At 37.3% G+C, this 27,477-nt stretch overlaps 4 protein-coding genes across 12 annotated transcripts; 2 read left to right on the forward strand and 2 right to left on the reverse strand.

The window, feature by feature from the left end:
- On the forward strand, window positions 1-11,927 carry LOC143918402 (tRNA (adenine(37)-N6)-methyltransferase). Of its 2 annotated transcripts, XM_077440318.1 has the most exons (10): window positions 1-396; window positions 1,277-1,606; window positions 1,744-1,841; window positions 5,256-5,484; window positions 5,568-5,725; window positions 5,798-6,025; window positions 8,471-8,639; window positions 8,710-8,792; window positions 8,869-8,972; window positions 11,303-11,927. In XM_077440318.1, exons 2-10 carry the CDS (start codon window positions 1,533-1,535, stop codon window positions 11,513-11,515), a joined length of 1,356 nt encoding a protein of 451 aa, XP_077296444.1. In that variant the 5' UTR covers window positions 1-396; window positions 1,277-1,532; the 3' UTR covers window positions 11,516-11,927. The 2 variants fall into 2 exon arrangements, with proteins under 2 accessions (XP_077296444.1, XP_077296442.1); XM_077440316.1 differs by having other exon boundaries at window positions 1-1,606.
- On the reverse strand, window positions 6,407-7,740 carry LOC143918406 (uncharacterized). The gene is made up of 2 exons (XM_077440323.1): window positions 7,496-7,740; window positions 6,407-7,420 (listed from the first exon to the last, which is right to left on the reverse strand). Exon 2 carries the CDS (start codon window positions 7,146-7,148, stop codon window positions 6,807-6,809), a length of 342 nt encoding a protein of 113 aa, XP_077296449.1. The 5' UTR covers window positions 7,149-7,420; window positions 7,496-7,740; the 3' UTR covers window positions 6,407-6,806.
- On the reverse strand, window positions 11,660-19,149 carry LOC143918400 (uncharacterized protein KIAA2013 homolog). The gene is made up of 4 exons (XM_077440306.1): window positions 18,671-19,149; window positions 15,859-18,587; window positions 13,692-15,795; window positions 11,660-12,051 (listed from the first exon to the last, which is right to left on the reverse strand). The coding sequence occupies exon 2, from the start codon at window positions 18,280-18,282 to the stop codon at window positions 16,480-16,482; it is 1,803 nt and encodes a 600-aa protein (XP_077296432.1). The 5' UTR covers window positions 18,283-18,587; window positions 18,671-19,149; the 3' UTR covers window positions 11,660-12,051; window positions 13,692-15,795; window positions 15,859-16,479.
- Window positions 18,808-27,392, forward strand: LOC143918401 (uncharacterized). Of its 8 annotated transcripts, none has more exons than XM_077440307.1 (5): window positions 18,808-20,668; window positions 23,374-23,454; window positions 23,529-23,660; window positions 25,089-26,817; window positions 26,911-27,392. In XM_077440307.1, exons 4-5 carry the CDS (start codon window positions 25,197-25,199, stop codon window positions 26,949-26,951), a joined length of 1,662 nt encoding a protein of 553 aa, XP_077296433.1. In that variant the 5' UTR covers window positions 18,808-20,668; window positions 23,374-23,454; window positions 23,529-23,660; window positions 25,089-25,196; the 3' UTR covers window positions 26,952-27,392. The 8 variants fall into 8 exon arrangements, with proteins under 8 accessions (XP_077296433.1, XP_077296434.1, XP_077296440.1 ...); XM_077440308.1 differs by having other exon boundaries at window positions 19,736-20,668; window positions 23,401-23,454; XM_077440314.1 differs by having other exon boundaries at window positions 20,497-20,668; window positions 23,423-23,454.
- Window positions 27,393-27,477: the final 85 nt, after the last annotated feature.

Raw genomic sequence — 27,477 nt, forward strand, 5'->3', positions numbered from 1 at the left:
AGTCAACAGGCAGCAGCAGAACATGCTACATTGACAACCAGTCAAGCTCCAACAGCCACCACGAGTCGACACACAGCAGCAGACCAGTCAACACACAGCAGCAGACCAGTCGACACACAGCAGCAGACCAGTCAACACACAGCAGCAGACCATGCTACATTGACAGCCAGTCAAGCTCCAACAGCCACCACGAGTAGACAACAACTAGTCAGACTTCAGCAACCACCACGACAGCAGTCGACATCCAGCATCTGACCAGCTACCACTACACTACCCTACAATGGAAGAACGCTTGCAACTCAGCCGGATCCAGAGCAATGACACATTGCAGATCCAGCGGCCATCACGACATCAAGTCAACAGCCAATAGCCGTCTCGAGAACACTACGATTCCAGGTGCTTCAACAACATATTTATACACAAGTGTATATTCAAACAATAAAGTACCTTATCCAAACAAACAGCAGTAATAACTACTAAAACACAGACGAACTCGTCTATAATACATGGCGGACTGGTGGTGAATAACACCTTCACAACTAGATCAGTCCCCATACAATTATTAAAATGGTAATTATTAAAATTGAGTTGGATCTTTCTGGCGAGTTTAATAAGACAAACTTCGGAACTAAAGTATCAGAAGCACAGAACGTATACAGGGTAGGTATGTCGGGACTTCGGGTAGATTTCGCTTAGTGTAAGTGCGAGCAGTGCGCACGCATAAGGTACACGTACAGTTAATCTGTGGTACAATCTGTCTGGCGCTTGTCGATCGTTTGCACCGCATCGAAAAAATGCATTCAGGTAAAAAATCTCTGACACACAAAGTTCTATGCAAAAAAATGCACAACGGTGCATATACATACATTAGAATCACTATGCACTGTAGAGTTAACTAACGTATTTTCTTGAAATTAATCCGACTGTAAAGTCGAAGTCATAATATTATTTTCGTTAATTAATAGTATTACGGTATGTGTCAACTATAAAAGTACCTTATCCAAACAAACAGAAGTAATAACTACTAAAACACAGACGAACTCGTCTATAATACATGGCGGACTGGTGGTGAAGAACACCTTCACAACTAGATCAGTCCCCATAATTCCATCAAGTAATCTTCACAAGCCTTGTAAACACTGAAAAATTCGTTGGAAATGGACTCGGCTTCGACATTATCACGAAGCTGTTCTCTTACGCTTAGTGGCAAAAAATTGTTGTTTCTTCGATTAGGAAGCATATGAAGTACGGATTGAAGTATCTTTGAAATTTCCAGAACGGAATTATGTTCCGCCAGTCCCGCCCGATGTTTAGCAAAAAGGAGGACTTACAGTAGGTAAGGGAGGACGGGAGGACAAAACATGGAAAAGGAGGACATGTCCTCCTTTTGGATACCATCTGGCAACCCTAAGTTGTTAGCTCTACGAAAGTGTTTTTATTCCATGAGTTGGCACTTCTGTATCAGCAGCATCTGTCAGTGCCGGTGCTGACGTCACTAATAACATCAACAGTGACAGACAGATGTAGTCAAAATGGGATCGCAGGAGAATCTTCAACATTTATTCAATCAGCTCGCCATCGCTCGAAATGAAATGAGAAATTTGAGGTTAGATTTTTTTTTATTCATTAAATATATATATATATATATATATATATATATATATATATATATATATATATATATATATATATATATATATATCACTACTTACTAACTGTATGTAATTTGTTACTCATTACCAGACAACAACTCATCACATTGAGACACAGTCACAGAAAAGACGTGGACGAAATAAAACTAGCACTAGAACATTGGACGTGCATCCGTTGTAGCAGTGAAGGTATTACAAATGTTTATTTTCTATTATTCAATGTACGGTTGAATTCGCCCATTGATATTTCCTTACTATTGCTTACCTGTATAACTATCTCGATACAAGTATATAAATTTACTATGTCACACTCTTTCATACAATATTTTATTTTATTTTATTTTATTAATTGAAAAATCAACAGACAGGATGTACATAGATATGTATAAAAAAACAAATAGTAAATAAATAATATATGTAACATCCGAGTCCAATAATAGATTTTTACAAAAATGAAAAAGATAAATATGAGGAAAACAAATTAAAAAGTAAAGAATAAAGGCATGACAAAATAAGTAGAACATTGCATAATTAAACTATAGTATTAAAATATTTGGAAAAGGTTATAAAATAGAATATAAGAAGAAATTGAAATTTACAAATATAAAACAAATGAAAAAGGTAAATACAAAATAAACAAATGAAAAGGAAAAGAATGAAAGCTATAATATGATTAAATAGCACATTACATAACTAAACTAAAGTATAAAAATATTGGAAATATTGGAAAAATAGAATAGGAGAAGAAATGAATCAATCGGTCAAGATTCTCTTGATGTTAGACCTGAATTGATGTAGGGAAATACCAAATAGATCAACCTCATTCAGCTCTCCGTTAAACATACGATAAACGCGCTGCAGATAAAAATATTTTTGGGAATTAGTATTGAAAGGATCAAGTGAAAAGAGTGCAACGCGTCTAGAGTACCGAACTGGGATTCTGAAATTAACCTTATTCAGTAAATCAGAACAATCAAGGAAACCATTTATGAGCTTAAAGAAGAATATCGCATCAGTATGTCGTCGCCTGACAGAAAGATTGTTAAAAGAAAGGATTTTTAAAATGTCGGAAACAGTAGAATGGGTATATGTAGGAAAAAGGTATATATATATATATGTGCGAAATCCCAGTGTTGTAATCCAATCTCTGTGACAATTCCTCTACCACTCTACCTGAAGAAAAAGATCTTCGATCAATGCGTTTTGCCAGTGATGACGTATGGATGTGAAACTTGGATGCTAAACGCCAAGATGCTACACAAACTTCAATGCAATCAAAGAAGTATGCTCGGCATAACGAGGAAAGACAGGAGCGGAACACGTGGGTGAAAAGTATGACATAGATAGAGTGAAGAGATTGAAATGGCGGTGCTACTTTAGTATGCGGTCTACCATAGCATGCGATCTACCTTTGAATCGCAGTCGATTATTATTTTGTATCGTAGCAACGACCTGTTTATTACAATTTTTGCTTTTTACTGCCGGCCCATAATGTTGTCGAAGCATTTCTATCAAAATATCGTCAGCAGCGAAGAAAATACCGAACCTAACAACCTAATCTTACATGAATAGGGCCAACCCTAACTTAACCTAACCTAACCTGACCCTTAAATAAATAGGTGTTGGCAGAGAAATGTTATAATAATAGAAATGGCTTTTAAGCGTTATATTGTTGTCAAGTGACGATTGTCCACAGACATTCCTAAATAATTTTAGCATCAGTCGTATTTGATGCTTGGTGGTCGACGTATGTATGTCCGATAAAAATTTCTTTGGGCAAATGCATCGTTAAAAATTGCACGATGCGTTCAAAAACACACAATAAACAACATGGGATACATTTTTATAAGTAAATTGATCATTTAAGTAACATATTTATTTTACATACATATATACAAATATACCAGGAAGGCTTAACAGGTAAACCCCAAATGCGCCTTCCTGGTCCACACAATCATTACATAGATACATGTAAATCTAATCAATATCTGACATCTATCGTCAGATATTACAAATATCGTATTAATACGATAAATAACGATGAATAACTTTCATGTAACGATACGAATTTTTATATTCGATGAACAACCACAGAGACATCTATGGTGAGCAATATGGCGAAACCTAAGATATAGCAATAACTAAAGGTTCGCAACAGAAAATTGGGAAGGAAACGCCAATTTTACAGGAATCGTTTCAATGAAAATCAGAAAAATTGGCAAATTCTGATAAGAAACGATCGACCTAGACAAATCAAGGTCTGGCCAACAACGAGACTTAGCGGAGAATCGAACTCGTAACATCAAGTACGAAATAATTCAACATTCACCACTAGAACACGCTACTGGTTATATTATTCAATTAACATCGTATATGAAAGTTTTCATGAAAGCGTCTTGACGACAGCTAGCATACGCGTACGTGTACAATATTGCGTATTTATGGAAACGGTACACGTGCTATGGAAACAATAAATGTATTTGAAAGGGCGCTTCTATGTATTATTATATCATTTCTCTGGGTGTTGGCTGCTAAGATATATATATTTTTTTTAGTTTTATTTCATCAATATTTTCACAAAAAAAACATATCTTAGCAGCCAACACCTATTTATTTAAGGGTTAGGTTAGGTTAGGTTAAGTTAAGGTTTGCCCTATTCATTTAAGATTAGGTTGTTAGGGTCGGTATTATTCAGTCTCACTGTCACACGCGAGAACTCAGACAGTGAGACCCATATTAAAGTAAAAACGTGAAGGTAGATCGCATACTTAAGTAGATACGTGAAGGTAGACCGCATAGTTAACCGTTTGCCCGCGGCAATAAATATAGCGAACAAGTCCTATACGCGGCACCTTTTTCGCGAATTTGGCAATCAAGTTTTCGACCTTAAATACAGATTTTAATATTTACTCAAGTAACCAGATATGTTAATTAACACATAAAGTATTATATTAAACAATAAAATACATAATATATCTCGTAGTTTTGGCTTAATTGTCAAATAATCATTCTTCATACAATTGAGACGTATCGTCGCCATTGTTCAACAGACGTGACGTCACATAAACGAGGTTTCAGTACGGTTCCACAAAAAACTAATATATTCATTTTAAGCAAATTGAATAGATGTCATTCAACTCTCAGTAATATATTCAACCAATTGTGAACCTTAAAACAGTTGAAATAGGCGCATATAAGGCTGAAAATCCCGTGCAAAGTTCAGAAATTCTATGAAAGACAGCCGCGCTACAGACTTGTCGCCCAAAGGTTCCATAGAAGACGGCCGCGGGCAAACGGTTAAGTTGCACCGAAATGGCAATGTGCGGGCCACGTGGCTAGAAGAATGGACGAAAGGTGGATAAAAGAAATGCTTGAATGGTACCCAAGAGAATTCAAAAGCGTAAAAGGAAGATAGCGGGGAAGATGAGTAAACGAAATTAGGAAAAGTGTAGTGTGAGATGGATGAGAGTTGCGCAAAACAGAGACAGTGAAAGCGTGTTGAAGAGGTCTTCATCCAGCTGTGATGATGATGATGATGAATTCTGCTACAAATAAAATTTACATATCTCTAATGATAGACGTACAACATTATGTACTTTTCAGCGAAACCGACCACGTCCAACAATAATGTAACAGCTATCTCGAACAATGCCGAATCTGATTTTCCATTCAAAATCATTGGCTATATTGAAACTGGATTCGCGAACAAAAGAGGCGTTCCTCGACAACCTGGCCTTCTGGCAGAATCTCAAGGCATCGTCAGGCTGGAAACGGGCGTGTTGACAAATCCTCATCATGCTCTGGAAGGATTGGAACATTTCTCTCACATGTGGTTAGTATATATGTAATATAACACTGCAAACGTTCACACAAAATATAATCGTGATTGATCGTAATTCTCAACGTCACTTCCAGGATACTCTTCCACTTCCACTCGAATGAAAACACTCACGTTAGAGCCAAAGTGGCACCGCCGAGATTGAACGGCGTACGAACCGGTGTGTTCGCCACTCGGTCACCACATAGACCTAGTCCAATTGGACTATCGCTCGTTAAAATAGACAATATCGACGGTAAACTATATATAAAACACGTATACAGTAACGAATGTGCTTTTTTTTTTATTAACAAAAATCATTTTCCAGGTGAGTGTATTTTATTCTCCGGTGTTGATATGGTGAATGGTACCCCGGTGTTAGATATAAAGCCGTATGTACCTCAATACGACACTCCGTATCCTAGTCAAGTGAATTCTGTTCAACATTCCAATCAAAATTTGCAATGGGAGAGACTCCCGAGGGAGTCCGATGGTAGATCCGAAGACGGTGACTCCATTCTGCAAGACCAATCAGACACGGACATTGACATTCAAGGTATTGATATTTTTAAACGACTGAACTGGCCCGTGTGAGTGATTCTTTTGCACAATATGTACAAAAACAAAACTAATGATGTTAAATAACTTAGTTTGTTAAGTCAAAATTTCGCCAATTATGAATATATACAGGCATTATATTGCATTAAAATCATAGATGTAGAATAACCTAGATATGCCATTACATACAAATTTCGTTGGAGATCTTGTCGCCACTAACTGAGTGGTTTAACTAGCGGGGAAGTGGTGAAAAAAAAGGAAAGAACGCAGCGGTTGGCAGTGGTCAGCGACCAGTTTATGTACATATGTACATGCACTGAAGTTTTATTTTATTTATAACTAAAATATTTAGGTATACACACTATATTAAACTACAGATGTATGTTACTGTAATTTATTTATTTATTTTATTCTAAACAGACCATTGTGGCATAACAGGAATTCCTAAAGCGCCACAATGGTCAAAAAATATAACCCAAAAAAACAAAATAACAATTAAACATAAATTAATACATAACGAAAATAATATACTCATCAATTATACATAAAAAAAAATACATTTGAACATAAACATAAATACATCCATACATAAACATAAAAAATAGCATTTAATAATAACAGATAAAGTAAAAATATCAAATAAAATATAGCATAAGGAATGCCTTGCACCTACAGCCAGTTTCAATAAATATGTAAGAAACAACTACAAATACAAAACATCCCTGTAAGGCCCAAATGGAAGAGAGTTAATCAAAATTTCACTCATAAATCACAATCAATCATGAAAACAATGATGAGCGCAGACTACCAGATAAATGGATTAGAGTAATTTCCGACAATTTACGCTCACTAAGGTGGAAAATATCACATTCAGTCTCGGCAGCATCGATTTCATTAAAAAGTCGAATAGCTCTTGGAATAAGAGCCATTCGAAAAAGGACTGTGCGGGCAGGAGGTACAGCCAGCAAATGATGATGTCCACCACGCACATAGTGATTAGGGACATAAAGTCCCAACTGCTCCAGCAACAACGGGCATGACGTATTACCACATAAGAGCAGGAGAACGAAACGAATTAATGAGAAGTTTCTCCGAAGTTCAAGGGAATTATACCAAAGCATGCCCAAAAGGAAAGGAGTGGGGTAGAGATATGGGTAATACCCATATTCTTTCCTATAATAAAACCATCATTAACTATTACAATATTTAAACATTAGTAACCTTCCACAAGGATCAATTTTAAAGCTGACACTTTAATATTTAGTTCATTGTTTGTAGTTTTAAACTTAATGTCGATTTCTGAATTTCCTTCAGTGCCAACAAGATATACGCGTGCATTTAGTGACACCTGTGGCAGAGGTTGTCGCTCGCTGTTCCATCAGTACATAGAACACTACATACATCGCGCTGATATTTCATTAATGTTAAAATACTACTATATTTGAAGACATTATATATTAATTCTTACTTATGATATGTGATGCCATCCGCCTTTTTATGTTTTCTTGAGTAGTTTTAACACAATTTCACTGAACACGTTGGCATTTTCTATACTCTAATACGAATACGATACATTTCAACTTAATAATAACTCATTGTAATAGGTTGTAGCGGGTAGCGAGCCTTCATTCAGTTTGACAGTTCTTTTGTAGCAAATCGTAATAAATGCGATCAGACGGGTGTTAATTATGTTTATTAATTACACTGTTCGACAAATGACGACTTTTTTTTTGGTTCAGAGACGAGATATGACTTTTCTTATAGATCTATGCCCAGTGAATACGAATCTGGTAATAAAAAATGTTGATTGGCTCGAGATTCGGAGATATATGTGTTTTTTAAATCGCGCGATTTTTCTATATCTTAGTTTTGTTCGGTCGATGTCTCAAAATCTTTCAATTGAATATTGGAATCTATATTCGGGTATTTTATCTTTCATTTATAGTACTTTTCCGCTTTCAAATCTCTTGTAAGTAGTCGTCTAGTATAAATCAAAAGTCAAAAGTACATATTTTCATTTGGGATTTTTTTCCCACTGTTAATACTATTTTATATTGAGTATTTTCTATTGAAAGATGTTTATTGGGATAGTGATCTGGCTTCACTATTTTTTGTTTTCGTTTAAAAGGGTTAATTGGAAGTGTGCTGAATTTTAAATTGCTAAAATTGCGAGCTAAAAGCTCGTACTAGTATTTACTCGTATTTACACGAATCTGAATTGAATTAATAGGGATAAATATATTAAATTGTCTTTATATGAGAATTAAATAAAATTTCACTTAGAAAAATCATATTTCGACTATCCTTGTGGATTAATAACAAATATTCATTTATTTTATCGAGGTAAGTCAGTTATCAATAGAATTTTTCATTCTAGATTTCAAGTACAAATAGCAACATGTACTTGAAATCTAACGATCAAAAGGCATTCCGTCAATTTCAGATAGATTACTCATCGGCGAAGCGTCTTCCAACAACCTAGCCAACGAATCCGATATACAAGCAGACCTGCCCCACATTCGCGTATTGGACGGAAGAGATTCCGATGATGTATTCCTGAACGACACGCACGCATTGCCGGTGAACTCGATCCAAGAAAACTACTTCGACAGGTCATTCATCATAGCCGTACCTTTTTCAAACACCGTCTCAACATTCTAACACATAAACTATTTATTTAAGATCACCGATGCGTTTGGTATCTCAAAGAGAAGCTCCCGAGGGCAGCGAAGGAAGTTCTCCCCCTTCACCAGCCCAAACATCAGGTATCAATAAAAGTTGCATTTACTATGCATTATTTAAAACGTATGTTTCTAAATCATATTTTCAATTACATTATAGGAATCCGCATTGCTAATTGGATATCGAACGCTCCCGTTTCGAGGTTGAATGTTCAATTCTCCGACGAATGCTCCAGACAGATTGAACTTTTGATGGGCAACAGAGTAAGATTGATCCGTGCATAATTTAATGTATATATGTATGTGGTAGAGAATCCTGACAGATGACGCTGTTCAGGACCAGGGTTGGGATGTGGCGGTTGAGGTGAAGACCAAACATGTGCGTTTTCAGTCATTTTGTTTATTAAGATGATACGTGCGGTGGTTTAGCGACCAACCGCACGGAGCACAGGTCCAACTGCGACTAACCGTTACATCTCTGACCCTTTTCATCCCCTTCTCACAATCAGTCGTAACATACTCAGTCGTAACATACCGTTACATCAGCCTTTCGTTCAATTCCAACCCTACATATACATGTGGTAGAGAATCCTGACAGATGACGCTGTTCAGGACCACGGTTGGGATGTGGCGGTTGAGGTGAAGACCAAACATGTGCGTTTTCAGTCATTTTGTTTATTAAGATGATACGTGTGGTGGTTTAGCGACCAACCGCACGGAGTACAGGTCCAACTGCGACTAACCGTTACATCTCTGACCCTTTTCATCCCCTTCTCACAATCAGTCGTAACATACTCAGTCGTAACATACCGTTACATCAGCCTTTCGTTCAATTCCAACCCTACATATACATGTGGTAGAGAATCCTGACAGATGACGCTGTTCAGGACCACGGTTGGGATGTGGCGGTTGAGGTGAAGACCAAACATGTGCGTTTTCAGTCATTTTGTTTATTAAGATGATACGTGCGGTGGTTTAGCGACCAACCGCACGAAGCACAGGTCCAACTGCGACTAACCGTTACACCTCTGCCCCTTTTCATCCCCTACTCACAATCGGTCGTAACATACCTTTACATCAGCCTTTCGTTCAATTCCAACCCTACATATACATGTGGTAGAGAATCCTGACAGATGACGCTGTTCAGGACCACGGTTGGGATGTGGCAGTTGAGGTGAAGACCAAACACGTGCGTTTTCAGTCATGTTATTTATTAACCGCTTAGACGCCCAGCCGACGCGCTGAGCGTATAATAGATACGGCTGTTTGCGCCTTAAGGCGCTTTGGGCAGCTAAGCGGTTAAGATGATACGTGCAGTGGTTTAGCGATCAACCGCACGGAGCACAGGTCCAACTGCGACTAACCGTAACATCTCTGCCCCTTTTCATCCCCTTCTCACAATCAGTCGTAACATACCGTTACATCAGCCTTTCGTTCAATTCCAACCTTACATATACATATTATATATAATCAGTGGTGTAGTAGGGGCAGGTCGCCGCCCTGGTACTTATTTTTAAGCCAGGTCACCGCCCTGGCACTTTGATTGGTATGAAAGATTTTGGCTAATATTAATAACACTTGAGATGAGAAGAATAAGAGGCGACTTAATCGAAGTCTTCGAAATAATAAATAATCATCATAATTGTCCTATGTCCAAACTCATCACTAGAGACACGTATTTTGGGCATTTTGCTATTAATGCTTAATTGATGCAAACAAAAGTGACAATTTAGAAGGGTCTTCCTATCCCTTGGCGCATTTATTATCTGAAGAAATTGAGGTGATAAAACAGAGCTTGCAGTTTACCATAGACGGTGTTTTTCCTGACGAAACCAAGCAACTGCTTTTGTCTACTACTTACTATAAACAAAAAAAGACAGTTGGAGCTGTGTATCCAAATGGCTGTTCAAAAAAGCGTCTTAAAACTAGACTCGCACTCAAGACTAAACGAGAAAAAACTATTCGAGACTAAACTAAACTAAACGAGAAAAAATCCTCCAAACATTGAGTAAAATATTCAATCCATCTGTGGAAGGTACAAAGTCTAATATTAATGTTAAAGAAATAGTTTTGTTTTTTAGAAACCTGCCATTGTTTAATGTATTAACAGAGGCTCAATGTTTGGAAGGATATCAGCACTTTTTTAGACAATTAATAGAGAATATAAAAAGTGAATCCACGCCGGATATATTGCTATTATTGATGGCAACAAAAATTAAATATGAAGAGTTTGTTTGTGCAGCTCTAAAATCTATTTGGTGTCCCGTCAATAGTGTGGATGCTGAAAAGTATTTTAGTAAATACAATATAATTGTTACCGATCGTCTCACGAATCTCAAAAAAGAATCTGTAGAAATAAGCTCCATGTTGAGTTTTAATAAATTTTGATTGGTATTTTATTTTTATATTCATATTTTTTGTCTTTGTATTTTTATATTCATGTTTTTTTCGTTGTAATTTTAATTCTAAATTTGAATTTTTCTATTATTTTTTAATTTTTTATTATTTAAAATTAAACTCTTCATAAAAATAGATGTCCAAAATACGTGTCTCTAATAATACGTTATTTTTAATTTATTTATTTATGATTTTAGACGTCAAGCCAGCGAGTTCAATCTATGATATCGGCAATCCTCTCCGAAGATCCAAGATCGGTGTACATCCGCAACCGATACTCGGACGAACCGTACGTCTGTGTCATCGAAAGATTGATAGTCACGTGTTTCTTCGACGACTCGGCACACACATGTCTGGTGACGAACGTCGATAGCAACACAGCAAATACGGAGAGTGAAGAAGATCATTAACTGCATATCAAATATTATAAATTATTTATTATTAGCGCTCTGTATTTAAATACATACAACATATAACTTATCCATTGAGTTTCATTAAATCACCTCGTCGGGGATAGGAAAGGTTCAATGAATCGAAACACTATTTTCTTTTTTATAAATTATGCCATATATTACATATTTACACACGTATAGCATTATGGAGAAAAATTCTCAACGATATTTATGTACATTACACATTAAAACTAATGTTTTTTTTTTTTCAAACGCACTCATATTATAATTAATAAAAATCATATCAAGTAAAATGTATAGGAAATGAGCATTGTAATAAATCTATGCGATATTTTTACATATATTATTTATTTACTTTTTGTGTTTTTTATACCTATCTCTGTACATCCTGTCTGTTGATTTTTCAATTAATAAAATAAAATAAAATACTTTCGTCCCACTTGTGCAAATTATTCGCGTTTCTCACCGAGACAAGTGTGCGCTTTAATACAATTATAGAATGTTATTTCGTAAGTGTGTTTTCAATATGTACACTACCGTCCATATGTTTAAGACCAAAGTGTTTTTGGAGCATATTTTACACAATTTTGGACCAATTTAAAAAATACAAACTCAGTTATGTTCAAAAAATACGCATTTATTAAAATAAATAGAGATATTACAACAATTAATAAACATAAAATTATAAAAAAATAAAAACGTCAAACTGAACTTTCGTCAAAAAACCCACCCTTACTTTTAATCACTGCTGCACATAGTCTCGGCATTCTATTTATTAAATTTTGAAGTGTGATGGGAGGTATGGACTTCCAACTTTCCTGTAGATGATTCCAAAACTTATTTATGGATGTTGAGCGATGGATTCTGGTTCGTCTGTCCAATTCGTCCCACAAAAGTTCTATTGGGTTTAAATCGGGGGATTGAGGAGGCCAGTTCATGATTTTTAAATTATTTTTTTCTTCTTCTTGTTGTAAGAAGTCCATGCATAGCTTTGATTTATGTTTTGGGTCATTATCTTGTTGGAATATAAAATCATGCCCACATAAGTTCCGGCCGCACGGCAAAACTTGTTCTTTTAAAATTTTCAAATACCCTTCTTTTTTTAAAATTCCATCAATTTTGATTAAATTCCCAACTCCAGCTCTTGAGAAACATCCCCATATCATTATGGATCCACCACCATGCTTGATTGTTGGCAGCACACAGTCTGGCATCATTTTTTCTTGGGGAGTGCGCCGGACGTAAACTCGTCTTTTCGAACCGAACAATTCAAACTTCGATTCATCGGACCAAATCACTTTTGACCAATCTTCAATTGACCAATTACGATGCTGAAGAGCCCAAGCTAGTCTTTTCGCTTTATTATTTCTTCTTAATAATGGTTTTCTTACTGCTATGCGCCCTCCCAGCTTCACTTCCATCAGCCGACGTTTAACCGTGGTGACCGATACTTTTTTGAAGGCTGTCTTTTCTATGTCAGAGGCGATTTCTGGTGCCGTTATCCTTCTATTTCGCTTGCTCAATAATATAATTTGTTGATCCAATGCTTGTGTTGTGATTCTGGGACGTCCTGATTTTGATAAATCCATAATGTTGTTAGAATTTTGGAATTTTTTTATCGTCTGTTGTACTGCAGTCTTCGAAATATTCAGATCTTCGGCGATATATCGTTGGGTTTTTTGCTGTTTGTAAAGAGCAATAATGGCTCCTCGAGTTTCCATGGTGAGATTTTTATTTTTTCCCATATTTATTCAAAAATTTTTGTCCTCTTTATGTATTATAAATTTTTCGCTAATACGACTTCAAAGTCTGACTGATCAGATTAAACTGAACCAAATTCATTTAGGGTTTATTATTTTGAACTGTTTCGATGTCATATCAGCAGGATAAAATAACAAAAAAAGTTCGTAACATAAACTGCGTATAGTAGAGTTGTCGAATTGCAACTTGTGTCGATTCGTCACGCGGTGTCTTTGAGCCCATTTTGAACCCTTATATAAAAAAAACAACAAACCAATGGGATAATCCCTGCTTTTTTTTGCTCAAATTAAATCCAAGGGTGTAGGGAAACAAATGATACCCATTTCTTTGAACTATTTTACGCTAAATTATTTTAATGGACATTAGAAATCGAGTTATAGGTTTGGTCTTAAACATATGGACGGTAGTGTACTTGAAACGGAATGTATGACAAGGTCAGATGACGAAGTTTAAACATTTGCACAGCGTTTTGTATCTACAATACAACTTTTTGTAACACAAGAACAATAATAATAAACATACGAAATGAAAACGAAGACAATTTAACATATGTTATATTAATAAATGCAAGCATTTATAATACTGGTTATAACGTGGAAGATAAAATGTTTTTCTTAAAATATAATATAACATTCAAGAACAATCGTTAACCCTTTGAATGCTGATCAACGCCGATCGGTTTTTTGCTAACACATCCATGGGTCTGTAAAACGCCGATAGGCTTTGTATATTAAGCATGTACAAAGTAAACAAGAATACTACCTGCTAATAAGCCTTTAAAGGGGTAGTATTGAAAAAAAATGGGTCGTGTAATCCGTGTCAATGTTTATAAAGACTAGTTTACACCGAATTTTCTGAACTTATAAGCATAGCACGATTACCCGATGGAAATACCTAACTGCCGAGCATTTTAGATTGTGAGCATTACATTTAAACAACAATGAAGAAGATGGAACTAGTTTTGGAAAAATACATTCATCAATAGACTTATGTTGTTTATTTTATATTGTTGCAAGATATATTAGATAATCTAAACAGACCTTTACAAAACTCGAAATCCTCGGCGGTAGTTATCTAGGGTTTGTTTGGATTAGCTACAATTTTTATGCTTTCCATTGATGCTTTCCATTGATGTCTAAATAATTCTAGTTGGAAATGTTTGTGGGTTTTCAACAGAAAAGACGTCGGCACTCAAAGGGTTAAGTGTTTGAAATAAAACTTTTTTCAATACTAAACAAAACAAAACATAAGAACAGTGAAAATAAGAGAAAATTATATTTTCTTTGTACAAAGTAGGCAAATTAAAATGGTACTCCATTTTCAATACTTTGTGTTTATATGTAAATAAAATTACAGCAGAAAGTTTTTCATTTTGTTAACAATGATATTTTGGCATTAAACGAAAATCAATCAACTGCATGAACCAGTTTTTTTGAGTAGTTTTATTTAGAAAATAAATTATTAATCTTATGTAAAAATATGTATTATTAAATCACACTTTTTATGAGTAATACGATAATTTTGTCAATTAGTTAAAACACTTTTCCAAATAGCTTTTGGTAGAGTTTGATTACTTAATAAAATTCATAATACAATTTCACAAAACATCCGAGTTAATAGATTTTCGTTTTAAGGTATATTCATACTAGCACCGCACATATCGGCAACTGCATGTAACCAGCAGTATGAAAATATGGACACATTCATGTCTAACGTGGCGTAGACGTAACAACAATAGCTGAAAAAATCTATTCATACTGTACAGCAGTACATGTCACCGTAACGTATTAAAAAAAAGCGTTTCTTTGGCCACTGTGGAAATATTCGCGTACGACGTGACGTCATAGTAGCGAGTGCACTAACGAAAGTGCGCATGCGCATATGAATATTTTCGGAAGCGTCATATTGTGACAATATTCCGCCAAAACTTGTCTGAATGTGCCGAAACCGTAAGATGCTGGATAGTATGAATAGAAACTATCGTTTACATGAGCTACTGTGCTGTGCTGTTGCCGTGAACTGCTGGATAGTATGAATAGACCTTTATGCCTAAAAAAAATGTATATATTGTACAGAAAAATATTCATGTAATTGCATTCAATTATTGCATTTTACGATGGAATAAAATTCAAAACGAGCATATAAACAAACAGTAAGTCCCTGACTTAAAAGATTGGCTTATCGACTTTCACAGTTATTCTAGTCATATTTATCAGCGTTATGCTCGGATGATAAGTTCCACAATAATTGCCAAGAGGCATATTAATAAAAGAAATAGAAAATACACACATATACATATGTATTGGTTATATGGATATGAAGCCTTTTTTTTTTTGGAGAACTAAAGCGTTAAAATTTTCAACTGACCATGTTGAAGATCTGATCGATCATACTTACATATGTATGAAGATGTAGTCAATCATACAAACAGAGATGAAGATCTGATCGATCATACTTACATATGTATGAAGATGAAGTCAATCATACAAACAAAGATGAAGATCTGATCGATCATACTTACATATGTATGAAGATGTAGTCAATCATACAAACAGGGATGAAGATCTGATCAATCATACTTACATATGTATGAAGATGAAGTCAATCATACAAACAAAGATGAAGATCTGATCGATCATACTTACATATGTATTAAGATGAAGTTAATCATACAAACAGAGATGAAGATCTGATCGATCATACTTACATATGTATTAAGATGAAGTCAATCATACAAACAAAGATTAAGATCTGATCGATCATACTTACATATGTATGAAGATGAAGTTAATCATACAAACAGAGATGAAGATCTGATTGATCATACTTACATATGTATGTATGAAGATGAAGTCAATCATACAAATAGAAACAAGGATTTGATCGATCATACAACATGACACCCGATGAGCTATCTTTCTTCTTGTTGGAAGTACTCAATACCGACAAAATCAAACTGCGTCTAATTTGCCGAAGTAAAACCCCAATACTTTAAAGAATGCTTTCAAAACATTGCTACCGGTTTTATGGAAAACTGACCCATGCGGTTCTTCGACTAAGCAAAAACCTTCTGAACAAAGTCAAGGATTTACTGTAATTAAAGGGAGTTTTGCTTTTGAAGTACCATTTATACGCTACCTGCTGTGTACACGTATGCAGTATCTCATAATACCCTGAAGTCTTTATAAATTCAAAACATTTTAAGGTTTACTATACAGTCTTCGGTATTTATCCGGCGAATCGCAATACTCAGTGACGATGATTCGACAGAGGAACAAGTGGAAAACGACTATTATGAAACAAATGGTCACCCAGAAGAGCGTGGAGAGACCGCCCAGGCTGTGACCGTGCCTGTGAAGTGCGATCACGTGGTGCTCGTGAGCCGGAGCCAACACCACCTCCTTCACGTGTATGGCGTGCTGCAGATCCTCCATGTGCTGCTTGTCCGACGTGACGTACAGCACGGGCGTGATCGGATCGGTCAGCTTCACGGGGAAATACTTCCGAGACGGTCCCAGCTGAATGGGACTGTCGAGACAGCCCCCGTCGCACGCGTAATAACTCTTATCCGACCTGTCCAAAGCCACGTACAGGGCGGCCTTATTGTCCTCCTGCACGACCACACTAATGTTCACGTGCGTCAGGTTTCCGTAGTTGATGCGTCTGAAGTGAAAGTCGCGATGGAGATCAGACGGATGGATCTTGAACTCGAGGTGCTGATTGCTGAAGCGCAGCCCGCCGAAGCTCAACACCATGGCTTGCATGACCCCGCTGGCGCCGGCCTTCAGCAAATTGTGGCAACCTTGCTTCTCCAAAGTCAACAGCCACGCTCCGACCACGTTGTTAATCTGAATCAAATTCTCCATAGGCTTCCACAGATTGTCCGCTTGCAAAGTGTAATGCCCTTCGTAGCAACCCTCGGCATAAGTCAACGTCCTCAAAATATCTGCCTTACGTACGACCGATATTCCCTCCTCGTACTCTAACGTCCTAACTTGAGATAGCACGTTGTAAATGGTAGCGTTGATATTATCGCCGTTCAACGCGTCAACGGCTAAAGATTCGCTTATACTGAATCCGGTATACCAAAGCTGTTGCCAAATGCCAGTGTGGAGCGTTTTCAAATCTGAACTCTTATCGACATATATTTCTATGGCTCGCTCCATATCTTTTAAAGCCAACTTTTCTATAACGTCTCTCTCCTCGGCGTACTTACTCCTCGGAATCGGCTCACCGTACTGCACCACCGTGAATGAATTGAGAGTGATCGTAGTGCCGGGATTCAGGCTTATCGTCGGTTGTATTAGCGTCGATACTACGCTGACCGCTATGACTAAATCGTCGTCTTGGTGAGTCTCCACCATGCCGGTGTGAACATCGTACTCGTGCACCGCCATCCCGTGATGCAGCCGAACAGTCTGCTTCACAGCCGTGGACCACTCTGAAATCCTAGGAATCTTTAAAGAGAGTTGTATATTGGCCGAGGTAGGATTCGAGAAACGCAACTGTTGCACAAGTAGAGAGGGTATAGCGCGGTGAGCGTAGGCCGAATGAGTGACGTCGTAGCCGTACGGAGAGCAGGAATACTTATAGACTATTCCGGACCTGTAATCCGTGAGGGTGGCGTCTTCGGAGTCGGGCACGTTGGCCTGAACGATGGGATGGAAGAAGAGAGGCAAAGCGAGGGTCCGTCCCTCTTTGATGGCGAAATGTGAATCCGAGGTGTAGGTGAGTGCGATGTGTCCGTTGGCGAGGTACGGCACATATCTGTCGGTGGACGTGTGTAGTCTGGCGTCTCTGTCGCGAAGAGCCTGGTCGTGGTGGCGCAGAGCCGCGTGCAGGCTGTCCGAGTGGGGTCCGGCCGGGGTAGACGAGGTGAGGCCACTCAGAAGGGGTCTGCCGTAGAGGAGAAGGAACGCGGCCACCACCAGGACGAGGAGAGCGCGTCGTCTGGTGAGATGGCGTTCTGCGAATCTCCGAGCGCCCACCCTCACGCGCTCCATTTCGCTGCACTTGGCTGGACGAGTGGGACGATTGGGACGAGTGGGACGAGTGGGGTGGAGTTAGAGGCGGATGCGCCCCCCGCTTGAGGGCGAAACCTCACTCTGCGAAAGCATTTCAAGTGTCAATTCGGTGGCCGGAAGCCGGTTTCCCCGGAGACTCAATAGCCGGTAGCCTCGCTCTCTCGTTCACGTTCTCGTTCTCGTTCTCGCGCTGTCACAGTGTCAGGTGTCACTTCGTGCGCACTACCAACTGTTCGATGCGAATCCAACAATCCCATGACTGACTGACCGATCAACATATGTATCTAAAAAAACGTAACAAATTAAAACAAAAATAATACAATCATATATATTTTAGGCAGCGCAGGAATATAAGTGGTATGTTTACCGTATCCCACGGCCTATAGAGACACGCGGTTGTGTTTGTTTGGAAGAGGATTGTCCGAGCCAAAAGCCCTCATGGCCGTTGGTTGTCCTCTTACGGCTTCGGCTTTTGTTTTCCCTCTTTTCCACCGACCATCTGTCAGTCGCTCTAGATTCTCCCGTGGGTCCGGCGCCCGGTGATCCCGGCGCGGACCGCCAGATGCAGCGTCCCTCGTAAAAGCCGGCCTCGAACTAAGCCCCGAACTCTGGCCCCGTGATCCGCCCAAGTCTGATCACGGCGAGCGCTCATTGGCATAATAGAAACCCTCCGAGGAGTATGGCTTCTTCCATAGTCGTGCCTCACCGACTATGTCTACCGACTATGCTCGACCACGTGTTCGACCCAAGCTTCGAACACGGCGAGCTCTCAGACGCCCGCTAGCCGCCGACCGAGAAGGTCTTGGCGTGGCTGGTCTACCCTTCCTGACCAGCCACAGCCTACTCAATCCACAGCCCCCGCCATAAAGGGGCAGAGGTGTCGAGCAACTCCCCGTCTCGGCCATCAACTCATCAATAAAAACAAGATCCTAACCGATCCTAACCGTCTTTTGTATAATTCCCCCACCCCGCACCGTTCCAGAGCAAGCTGATCGAGACGACGACACATACACAGCCACTGATCATCCACACATACACACGCATATATACAGCCCCTGCAGCTATCGTTCAAGGATCTTTATTACTCGATATACATTTCGTAATCGTCCGTAAGAAAAACGTTTTAGTTCGCGGGACAGGTGTATTGAGGGTTTGGTGCAAACGATCGAAAAGCGCCAGACAGATTGAACCACAGATTAACTGGATGGCTGCTTTAAACGCAATTCTCGACTTCACGAATTAAAAATTGCACATCAGATGACGAGTAACCTTTCAATGTGCACAGGTGCAATTATTAAAATGGTAGTTATTAAAATTGAGTTGGATCTTTTTGGCGAGTTTTTAATAATTTAATAAGGAAAATAAAGTATCAGAAGCACAGAACGTATACAGGGTAGGTATGTCGGGACTTCGGGTAGATTTCGCTTAGTGTAAGTGCGAGCAGTGCGCACGCATAAGGTACACGTGTTGTTAATCTGTGCTTCAGTCTGTCTGGCGCTTTTCGATCGTTTGCACCGCATCGGTGTGTTGACCGTTGGTCTCCGTGACGAGACAGAGTGTTAAATTATAGAAAACGAAAATATCGGAAGGCAAAGATCGAAAATCGAAAGATCTTAGGTCGAAAGATCAAAAAAAATGGTGCATGGTAAACGGTACATACTCACAAACGGCCTGTTCCTCTTGTTGTATCCTGCTCGCGAGAATGGGGTCGTGCCACGCATTAACGACTTTTCAGGCATGTGTTGTGGTCGCTTGATGACATCACTGTTGGGTTTCGTTCGTTTTACGATCAAGCGATGAACTCTTTCTTCTGGAATGGTCGAAGGGGACGTTGCCCTTGAGTTATGCATGTTTGTACAGGATTGATGATGAGATCACTGGTTTTAATTCGTAATAGCACAAGTCGTGCTATATTCCTACAGCCCTGTCCGCATCCGGACGTTGGCAACCACCCCGTCGATTATTTGAAGATATCGGCATCGGTCTTCAGCGGCTCGGAATAGAACTTCGGCGCTCATATCGGTCCACAAAAATTGCGAATACGGAATGTCTGGCAGTTGAGATCTCGATTTTTGTGCGCGCGATTGCAATTTGCGCAATAATCCGTTTACAGTGCAAAACTATCTTTTAAAAAATCATGTACCTTATAGCTTTCTGTGTGTCTTTAGCGAGTAAGCGAGGTGTCGTTTAAATTGTCATATCGAGTACTAATGTGTCGCCTTACTTGCCATTTCATGCCATAATAAAGAACACTAAATCCTAAATTTCACCAATTTTGCATTATAGATTGGCACTCCTGTAGTAGCAGAACTGTCAAACAGATCATACTTGTGGAATAGTCTGTTCACTTTGGAAAGACATTTAGGTAAACCGTAAATTGTGTCCCTTACACCTCCCCCCCTGCTCTCGACCCTCCAACCCCCTACGATGACCAACACAGGGTTGTATATTTCTTGAACAACACAACATTTGATGAAGAGTCGATAGAATTCAACTTTAATATTTTGTTTAGCTAGAGAGTTCTTGTTTTCCATATAAACAAAAGTCTTCAATTAAGACAAGACGAGCTATTAATAGAAAAAAATTTAGGAGTAAGTTTGAATTCGTGTTTCTAAGTTTCTTATATCATTGCCAATATAATGCCATTCAACTTACATATGTATATTGGTACAAAAAATATTTTCAATACGTTTTGTAAACTTCCATTTGAAGAGATTTATCGAAAAGTACCCACATATATATACATGTATTAACAACTGATAACACAGAGTATATCTTTGCTGAAAATAGATTTTTCCATTGATAAAATAGATAAGCCGAAATACCAATTTTTATATATGTATTTAGATATATGTAGGATAGATTTTATTTCAGTTGTACTTTCAAAGCAAACCAGTCACGCTCGCACTGTTCATTTCCTGAGTATGTTACATTTGAATTAATATCCAATAATTATGTATACGTGTATTTATAATATATTTTAAATAAAATCTAACGTTATTTTTTATCATAATCATGATTGTTGTTTGCGTTTGTTACTATCGGAATATATTAGATTAGTATTGAATAAAAAGACTTGAAGTCGAAAATATATTACATATATATTTATGATAAAAAAGTAAATATATTTTAATTAATTTAAATTTACCATTTTCCTCTTATCAAGTTTTATTATCTGAATCCAATTTTTGAATTGAATCTTATCTTGAAAAAATATGTTCAAAGTGCATGCATTGAAAATTCTAGAATATTTTCAAATTCGATTTTATACAACTAACATTCACCGTGTTTACTTTATCATTTATATTTTAGCTAGCCGTAATCTGATTCCAGTTGTGTACATCCAACAATTCAATATAACTTATTTACTAATGTATTATTAGTTTATAACTAGAATTTAAATGCTGAGAAATCTCACCGTCGCTCCCCAAGCAAATTAAAACAGACAATCTTCAATGTATATATTAATTTATGCAACCAATTTGATACATATGTAAGTTTCAGTTCCCAAATTCAATGAAATTCATTAAGTGGTTATGAAAAAAATATTTAAATAATAAAAATCAACTCTCTTTTCTTATAATAACCTTATCTATGGATATTATGAATATATGTATGTATGTTCACAAGTTTGTAAAGTAAAAATTGGGTTTGACTTAACCCATAATCTTATCTACAACTATCAGTGGCGGATCAAGTAAATGGGGGCCCCGAGCGCATTTGAAATTTGAGGCCCCCACTTCAGTGAAAAAAATGCTATCATCGTTTTTTACTATGCTTTTCAGTATATGGATGGTTTTTCATTATGATTTTACAAAATCTTATTTTTTATTTATTTATTATACAGTACACTCTCGATTATCCGGGCTAATGCTGGGGAGGAAGGGCACGGATAATCCGAATCATCAAATTTTGACTTGGTTTCGAATATAATATCACATATACAACACAACTTTTTTGTTTCATAATTTTAATACTCATTATTAGAGACACGTATTTTGGACACTTTGCTATTAATGCTTAAGAGGGCTGTACACCCGAAACCTTAATTTTGTTACCGTTCCTTTCTTCGATATATATTGAGTGTATGTATATATTGAGTGAATGCGACAATATATATCAATATATATATTGAGTGAATGCGACAGTTGCGCTTCGACCAGATAAAACGTATTTTAAATTGACAAAATCGAGGTTTCGTATTCTCCTATTTTCTCCTCCAAAACTGGACCAATTTAAAAAAAAAATCATCATCGGTATGAGAAAGATACTTTCTGTGCATCTATTGGCGTATTTTTTTTTAAATCGACCGTTAAATAAGCACGCTGGACTCGTTTCGTGGGTGTAAAAAAGAGGCGATTTTATAGATGTTTGGCGGCTCCTAGCTCATATAAAAAATAATTAATCAAAAAAATAAAACGATAGATGCACCCCAATGGTAGATATCCATAGCATATTAAAAAATAATTTCTCTAGTGCCATAATTGAGGAAGGGAGAAGTATAATACGTTTGTATGGACAAGGCGCTGCTGTCCAGCCCTCTTAATTGATGCTAAAATAACAAACAAAAGTGAAATTTGCATAAAATTTATAAAATCAATAGACAATTTAGAAGCGTCTTCCTATCCCTTTACTCATTTATTATGTGAAGAAATTGAGGAGATAAAACAGAGCTTGCAGTTTACCATAGATGGTAAACCAAGTCGAAACCAAGCAACTGCTTTTGTCTACTACTGTAAGCAAAAGAAGACAGTTGGAGCTGTGTATCCAAAAAGCTAAAATTGACAAAAATAGATGCCCATAATACGTGTCCCTACTCATTATTTATTAAGAAAAACGCTCATAGTTAAGCAGATAAGTGGCCGTTAGTATTCAGTACTAGTTTTATGACTTAGGTAACCACTGGTATCTTCTTCACTTGTAGTATCACTCTCATTTTCTTCCTCTTGAGAAACAAAAGAAACGACATCTACATCATCCATGCGTTTAAATCATGATTGAGCCACTCCTTGTTTTCCTTATCCACGTTTTCAAAACATTTTAAATTTTTCAATAATCCACATATTTCAGATATATCATTTGCTTCATTCTCTTCAGAATTCACTAAATCTGATTCCAGTTCAGGAAGAATCTTTCTCCACCATCCAACAAGTACTACTGGCTTTACTCTTGACCAAGATTGTGTTATTCCGTATATAGCATCCAATATCGTCATTTTTTTCCAGAAATTGATCAGGTTGTCATCTTCCTCAACAAGAGTTTTAAGAAGACGATAAAGCCGTTTCATTGATGATATAACACCTTGGTCCATGGGCTGAATCAAAGATGTCACATTAGGGAGCAAATATTTTGTAACCGTAAGTCCATCGTTTGTTTTCAATATGCTTTCGTTCATTTCGTTGAGAAGGAGCATTATCTAATAACAATACTGCTTTCTATGGCAATGTATGATAAACCGCCGCTGTGTGTCATCATCATTTACAATTATCCACCACCCATTGCTGGATGAAGGCCTATCCAACAAGTTTCCGTTAGTATTTGTACAAAGCAGCAGTCATCCATGTCATTTGTGCCCTTTCTTGCATGCTTTTACATTCTTTTGGGTACCATTCAAGAACTTTTTTCATTCAATTTTCTTCCGTTCTTCTCGAAATCACCGAAAACAATTGTACATAATTGTTTTCTTGGCCTTTTTAATAGTTATTCATTTATTTATACTTGGGAAAGGCAGCATAGCCGATGGACCCAGCTATACCATTTTTCAGGTTGCTCCTGAGTGACATTTATGGTATTAAACTTGTACTTACGTATATAAATATTAGGGGGACCGAAAAGTAATCAAAACTTTTCAACGAGCTCCTTCGCAGTCAGTTTGTGTCGAGATACGGTCCAGTAAACACTTTTAAAGTTTTGTTATTATTAAAGCCCGGATAACCAGGGTGCTGTTCATTGTTCAAATGTTGGAAATGCATTGTTAAAGGTTTGCCGAACCTTTTTTACAAAGCATTTACAACAATTGAACGATGAGCAGCGCGTTTTGGGTCCGTACTCTAGTTATTATGTTGAATTTATTGTTTCTATTAAAAAAGAAGAATTTCTATCTGTGGAAGGATGTTGAGACCAATAATAGAGGAAGGGCACTTGCGTCATTTTATGCTGTTTATGTTAGACCAAGTAATAAAAGCAAACGAAGCAGTGAAAACAATCAAGGATACTTAGGGGATATTCTAAAACTTAATAAAAAGTGTCATCAGTGGTATAAAAAATTTAAAAATAGGAATAGGGACATCAAAGAGATTGCACGAAAAGAAGAGCTCAAAAATTAGATGATGATATCCTGACGTCAATGGTGGAATCAGATCCTCGTGAAACCATCTAGGAATTATCGTTGAAGATTGGCTGTCTTCGTCACATAGGAAAATTGCGGACAGGGAATTTGGGAATATTCTTTTGATTACTTTTCGGTCCCCCTAATATATAGATTATGAATTTTGAAATCATATTCAAATACTGATGACATAGTGGGTAGGATGGTTTTTGCCAATTTGATGTGGAAACGTTTCAATAATCACATAAATTAGCAAACCCTGATAGGAAATTGTCGACTTGGAGAAACAAATATCCAAATCTGGTCAGCAGCACTACAGATAATACTCGGAATAAATTATTTTTCTCAACTCACGGGATCGAACCTCTCGGTGGTTATAAGTATGCTGTGCTGCTGGTTAAAATAATGTATATATAAAATATTTATATGCTCAAATATCTTTTTCATTTGATTACAGTTTGGAAAAATTCAAATTCAACACATCGATTGAAAGGAACTGACCGCTTGAAGATAGTTGAATAAAATTGTTTATCTTTTTATTGGCAATTTCCACTTATAATATAAAATGACAGAAGAAGAGGTTGAAAAAATAAACAAAGGTGACCCAGTTTGGTTTCGCGTTAGAACCCCCGTAAGAACATTTGATGGAAGAAGTATAGAATTGAAAATTTTACATTCAGCATTCACCGATAGACCAGCCGGGGTGGTTTCTCTCGTCGGTTCAATATCAATAGGCAAATCAGAACTAGCGAGAAAATACTGTGTTGTACAAAAAAAGTTCTATAAACACGTCATCTACATCAATGCTCTGAACAGCGCGACCATATTGGATTCGTTTGAAGCGTTAGCGAAACTGATCGAGATTCCAACAGAAGGCAAAGTCGACGAGTCGATTGACAACGTTAAAATAAAGCCAATAAAGAGAGACCGAGATCTAAAAGACATCATCGAAGACGTTTACGAATATTTCAAAAACAATGGTAAAACACTCATGATTATAGATCACGCTGAAGACGCAGATGTGAAAGATATCGTTTTTAAAGGTTCGCCTGATTACGAGATATACACTTTGGTCCCATCTCGGACTCAGATATGGGGACCTAGAGAGAGGGAGGATGTTAAATTGATGCGTCTGAACGGATACTCTGAGGACGATATTGTAGAACATTTGAATAAGTATATGAACAACGAAAATGAAGACGATTACCTCTTATTAAATACAGTGATGCAGAAGAGTCCTCTGGCGATTAAACAATCACTCGGCTATATCGAAGAACAGATTAAAAGAGCGAATAGAAAAAAAGACTCCGTACAGCTCAAAATCAGACCTTTCCTAGGTTTATTTGTCAATCATCTTAAAGATGGAAATGAAGTTGACGATATGCTCCAACAGATAATCATAACGTTATGCCACCTCGCAATGCAAATATTACCCATCAGTGGCGAGCGTGGAAAAAAGGCTGCTCCGATACTAAAAATCATGGCATACCTGTCACCGGACGATATCGATATTGAAGATTTGTTCTTGATCGTACCGGAAGAAATAGACAGACTGTACGACTCCGTTGATATGATTCGCAACTACGGCATACTAGCTTATGACCGAGGAATAGGAAACATCAGTCGTCTGACTCAACGGGCTCTGCAAGTGTTCCTGAAGGAGGCGGGCGAAGAAGAGAAGGTCATTAGGGATTCGGTGAAGACTTTAGAACGATCTAAAACCAGAGATCACGTAATGCAGGTGTGGGAACACGCGAGTAACTTCCCCAAGATAATTAAAGATTGCTACGACGGTTGCAAGTTCGGTGAGAGGAAGGAAACACCTATTCACATATTGGCTTCTCATCGCAAAGATGTCGCTACGATCTCTAAAATATTCGATGTTTACAGTGAATCCATCAAAACCAAAGACACGGTTAAGAATACACCGTTGCATTACGCGTCCAAGCACGGCAACGTAGTCGTTGTTAAATTCTTAATCGAAAAAGGGGTCGAGATAAATTGTAAAAACTTGTGGAAACAAACGCCTCTGCATTTGGCGAGTGAGTTTGGAAAACTGGAGGTTGTTAAGCTGCTCGTCAGCCATAAAGCCGACATCACCATCAAGGACAAAGCCGAGGATACGCCCTTAGGCTGTGCGATCAAGTTTAAACGTACCGATGTCGTGGAATACTTCAATTCAATAGGTGATTTGAATACGTCGTATAGATTTAAGTTTTATGTATATGTCGATTTGATTTATGTAACTTATATGGTTTGTTTAATTTTCTATCTTACAGAAGCGCAAGAATCAGCGGCCGAAGTCGAAGCAACCAAATAATTCCAGTTTATATACGGATCGTAGAGAAGAATGAGCTTAATTTTACGTGGTTATATTTTAAATATACATAGATGAATATATGTACATATGTACATACATATAATATGTCATAAATTTGTACGACGGAAATGTTTCCATATTGACTAATTTTTAACCAGATTTTTTATGAACTATTTTTGTCTATACATATATTACTAATTGTTCTGTATTAAAAAATATTTTTTCATATTAAAAGGTTTTTGTTATGTTAAAAAAAGTGTACATGGAAGGCCAAGATGGAAGTGTTCACTTTTAAGTTGTATATGTATATAGAAAAAATAGGCATTTTTATTTAAAGTTTAGACCATTGTAGCGTTACAGGAATTCCTAATGCGCCACAATGGTCAAAAATACAACAGAAAAGAAGAGAAACAAAAAATAACTAAAGAAATTATGCATGACAAAAATAAAAAATATACACAAACAAAACATTTGACATTTTCTGACAGTATACCGATACACAACACTATACTACATGTGTACATTA

This window comes from Arctopsyche grandis, chromosome 10 (genome assembly GCF_051622035.1).
Source record: "Arctopsyche grandis isolate Sample6627 chromosome 10, ASM5162203v2, whole genome shotgun sequence".
NCBI lineage: Eukaryota > Metazoa > Arthropoda > Insecta > Trichoptera > Hydropsychidae > Arctopsyche > Arctopsyche grandis.